The 4,544-nt window shown below is 43.2% G+C and overlaps 1 protein-coding gene across 1 annotated transcript; it reads right to left on the bottom strand.

Annotated features, from left to right (window-relative positions):
- Positions 1–239: 239 nt before the first annotated feature.
- Positions 240–4,422, bottom strand: LOC119298748 (ubiquitin-conjugating enzyme 15). The gene is made up of 6 exons (XM_037576037.1): positions 4,286–4,422; positions 4,056–4,159; positions 3,783–3,885; positions 3,564–3,627; positions 765–853; positions 240–660 (listed from the first exon to the last, which is right to left on the bottom strand). Exons 1-6 carry the CDS (start codon positions 4,313–4,315, stop codon positions 565–567), a joined length of 486 nt encoding a protein of 161 aa, XP_037431934.1. The 5' UTR covers positions 4,316–4,422; the 3' UTR covers positions 240–564.
- Positions 4,423–4,544: the final 122 nt, after the last annotated feature.

Raw genomic sequence — 4,544 nt, 5'->3', positions numbered from 1 at the left:
ACATTTTTACAGTGCAAACTATTTGGTGCAATCATTTGGCAGAAGAAGGAATTTTCCTTCCACTAAAAAAATAAGGAATTTTCTTGTCCACAATAGGCATTTAGCATCAAATTTATCCAAACTAAAAGCACACTGGACTTGTTCCGAAATTTTCACTTGATTTCAGCAAATTCACTCAAGGACACAAGCCTAGTAGGGCATCAGTCAGCAGGCTAGCAAAGTTTATAGGCAGACAGATAGCACGAAACAATGTAGCAAATCATAGATAAATCTGCATTCCTTTTGTGCCTGTACCAGCGCATCGACAGGTTACACTTGCTTATTCTATATATCTCTCATCATCGGTAGCGATGATATATTCACGTTTCGACAACATGTGTTGAGCTCATGTACAAACCACCACAGCATGTTAAGATCCGCAGTACGATAGAGGGGTTGCTTAGCTTAAATTTTTAAGCCTAAATCATCTCATCTCATCTCCCCTTGGAAGAGATTTCTTTCACGGTAAGGAAGGCTGGCTGGCGAGTATGGGGTGGCCAGAAGAGCCAATTGATTCGATGCCCCTCATACTTTGTCGTCATGAAACCACCATCGGGTCTCCTTGGGCGACCTCCCGTTGCGGCAGTTCCTAACGTAGCGATCATTGTCCGCCGGGCGTTGCTGTTGTTGACCAATACAATGCGTAGCTAGTAAGAGAACAAGCAAAAGAACATCGTGTTTGATATGTGATGAAGGGATAGATGGATGGGGGTTACTGGTGTAACCTTTGCTGGCGAGCTAGACAGCATCGACAAAATGCTGATACAGACTGAACTTACAGTCATCGCAGGCGACCACGAGTCATACAGTATATCTGCAGATAAGAGAAGCAGAACCTTTTTATCTTATAAATCATGCAAAATCAATTGTAACCCTATTCGTTCACAATCATAGAAAATCATAAGAATAACAATGAAAGGGCCCAGAAGTACATTTATATTGTGAAGAAGGAATTTCTATCAAGAAAACAAAGAATTCAAATGTTCAAAGACAAAAGAAAAGGGTAAGTTCTTCCTTATAGGCATAGGTCAGGAAATTTAACCTAGGGGAGTCAGAAGATTACTGATCTTGCTGATTTACAGGTCTATCAATGACAAATAATAAGATTACAAACATTTTTCAGCTACATTGGATCTCAAATTCAGTGGCTTCAGACCCTCAGTTACCTGAACTAGGCAATTGACAGGGTATTATCCGTGTTACAGATCTTCATAGCCCTTCAGTTACTACTCACTTCATGATTGATGCTAAAACAGGCATGGGACAAATCAATTTGAACTAAGCAATCTGGGTCTATAACAAACTATACATGGGACAAATTAGTTTAAAGAGCACTGCTATACGTCCAAGACATTCACCTACAATTTTGCTAGGATGGGTCACATGAACATTCAGCCTCTTCTTTTTCTAATTTGTGTGGCAGAGATCACATTGAGAACTACACAGTCGACAAAATCATATATGTAAGTGTCATATGTGCAGCTGTTTTATAATTAAAAACCTTGACAAGAAAACTATAATTGGTTGACTCTTCAACTGGGCCTAGGTACAGTTAAGATAATAAAAAAGCAGAAATGTTGTGGTCTTTTGCAAAGTTGAGCAAGTGCAAGTCCAGATAAAGCAGATTAATAGATCAAGAAACGTGACTCAGTCTTGCAATGGAAGTCCAAGGTTCAGGGTGATAGTGGTTATATAACTTGAATGCATGTGAGCATGCCCCTGTTACCCTACACTCAAAGCTTCAAAGTTTAGACACCCAAACATTGTATATCTCTTTAACTCACACCCACCATCAAGTTAAAACGTTACCAAAATTAATACAAACAGAATAACCCCTACTAGCTTTCTTAGCAAATAACCACATGAACCAAATGTCAAGTCAGTAGGGAAGGTGCTTGTTTTATTCACATAGGGGTGGTTTTAGGATTCAAACAGGGGTGGGTTAGGTGCTTGAGAGACTCCAATTTCATGTTCATAATAATCCTCACCAGAAGGGAGGGAAAAGGGGAAAGGCTGCAGCTTAGCTTAATACTTGTACTGGTCACCAGTGGGGCAGGGTTCCGGGAGGGTGCCTCCAACTTGTTTAGCACAAACTACTTGTCACCGACTAGCTGGGGTACCTTACTGGAATGAATGGAAGCTGAGTTGCAAACTGGAACTACTTGAACAGTTGGAATATCACTGAGTTACTGACAATTGCAGTAGTGATGCTACCACGCTGGGTTGACAATGAATTATAGTGTACATTTAAACTGGAATGATGGAAATGGACAAACAGGCTCTTTGATATTGTGATTATCAGCAAGAGAAAAAGGTACGCTAAAGCTATGCTGAAGATATCATATCATTAATATGGAAAGTGACTGGTGTTTTCATTTGAGGTTACCACCCACCTGCCTATTTTATTATAAGATTTAGTTAGTAGTTTGAGCTTGGTATATTCATGAATAGCGATAGTAAATGCCACATCCAACATTGGAAAAGCTGCAAGGGAATTCAGTTATATCCTGCTAACATATAAACATGTTCATGGAAAGTTGTTGAATATTTCACTTCGAAGACAGATTATCCACTTTGACTTGATATGATTTGACAGATAGCAACCAAAAATGTCTGTTGACGTAGCTGAATGGAAGTTCCGTTACATAGGCTATCTTTTTCACATAGATAGTTTAGTTAAACGCGAGAAAACAAATTGATTTCTAATAGCAAAAGATGAGGCATTCAAGAGAACACAAGACTTTTTTTTGCAAGTAACAGAACATACTGAAGACTCGAACGATTAACCATTATACAAATGTCGATGGTAGCTGCCCAAACCCGAAAAAAATGACCTGCATTTAACAAGGTCAGCGGGGGAAAAGAGACAAGCCACCACCAACGGAACAGTGAGAGAACTTAGACGCAAAGCACAAGCCACCTCCATTTACAAGGTCATGCATCTGGACTGGCAATCCCACCAAAACTTCCTTTTCTAGTAATGGAATCAAAAGGCGAGTTAAAGCACCTAAATAGTGCAGCTACTCTAAAAACTGCAAAGGCACACTTGAGGACTAATACTGGAACGATTAACAATTATAGAAATGTTGATGGTAGCTGCCCAAACCGGACAAAAATGACCCGCGCCGAACAAGGTCAGCGGGGAAAAGGAGACAAACTTGGAACGCAAGGCACAAAGCATCTTCTGCATCTAACAAGGTCGTGATTCTGGTAATCCCACAAAAACTTCCTTTTTCAAGTAATGGAAAGGAAAGGCGAGTTATTAAAGCAGCTAAACCGTGTCGCCACTCCAAAAACTGGCAAAGGCACAACTTGAGGACTAGGGTGGTGGTTACTTTCCGCTAGCGAATGGAATCTTAGCACCTAACCGACAGCTAGACGTTAGATTAGGTTAGGCAAGGAACATTCCCACACACCATATGCAAAGTTAGCTAATCGAAATAAGCACCGGCATGGAGGCATAGACAAATATTTTTTCTCCAGGAGAGGAGAGGGGATGAGAGGCGCAGCACAATGGAGTTTACCTAAGCAGATGTGCCCGTTGCTGTAAATGTGCGGGTGCATCGGCGCCGGGTTGAGGAAAATGACCTGGAGAAAAGGCAGGGTTATTTTCCAATTGATCCAGCAGAATCAAACTGAGGCAACATAATAACACTAGAACAGAGATAAGATAACTAAGTGTGCAAGTGCAACCTTCATCACCACCGTCATCATGGGAAAAAAAGAAGAGGAGGAGAATTCACCTGAGGTGCCTCCATGGGGTAATGCTCGGGGAAGTCGACCTGCAGCTGGTACGTCTCGCCGGCGTAGAGCGTGCCCTCGGCGCCGCCCACCTCGATCACCCATCTGCCCATGGAAAATAATTTCTTCCATCAGGCAACAACTAGTCCGAACCCACCCATCCCGCAAGCATCAATCAATCAATCATGGGGGGAAGAACACCAGCCCCCCGCAAGAATCTAACGAATCATAGACAGGGAGGGGGGGAAAGAATTGGGGGGATCGGCGGGGCGCACCTCTGGAGGTTGTCGGAGACCTTGTACTTGAAGCCGGCGGGCGGGCCGACCTGCCACTCGGCGAGCTCCTTCTGCAGCCGGTTGCAGGCGATCTTGCTCAGCGCCTGCCCACGCCACACCACGCAATCAGAAAAGATGAGAGATTTTCAGCCGAGTCGCGCGCGGAGACGGCCAATCCGCCGCTCCACCCGGCGGCGAATCGGGCGGATTGGAGGGTTAGGGTTTGATACCTTGCGGGACGGCGTGGAGGAGCTCGTCATGGCGCGTTCGGGTCCGTGGAGAGGAAGGGGAAGGGAAAGAGGAGAGGAGAGGAGGAGGAGGAGGACAAGGGCGGCTCTTTATTCTATTTTCCTTTGGGCTGGATTGGATGCTTCCTCTATTATTATATTCAATAACTAATAACAAACGTATCTTTTTGAGTACCTAAATTCCTCCCTTTTTAAGATAAAAAACCCTAAATTTAAAACTTAAGCGGTGTACTTTTTGTGT

The sequence above is a fragment of the Triticum dicoccoides genome, chromosome 5A (assembly GCF_002162155.2).
Source record: "Triticum dicoccoides isolate Atlit2015 ecotype Zavitan chromosome 5A, WEW_v2.0, whole genome shotgun sequence".
Classification (NCBI taxonomy): domain Eukaryota; kingdom Viridiplantae; phylum Streptophyta; class Magnoliopsida; order Poales; family Poaceae; genus Triticum; species Triticum dicoccoides.
The sequence above is the reverse complement of the archived record's forward strand: the minus strand, read 5'-3'. Positions and strand labels throughout refer to the sequence as shown.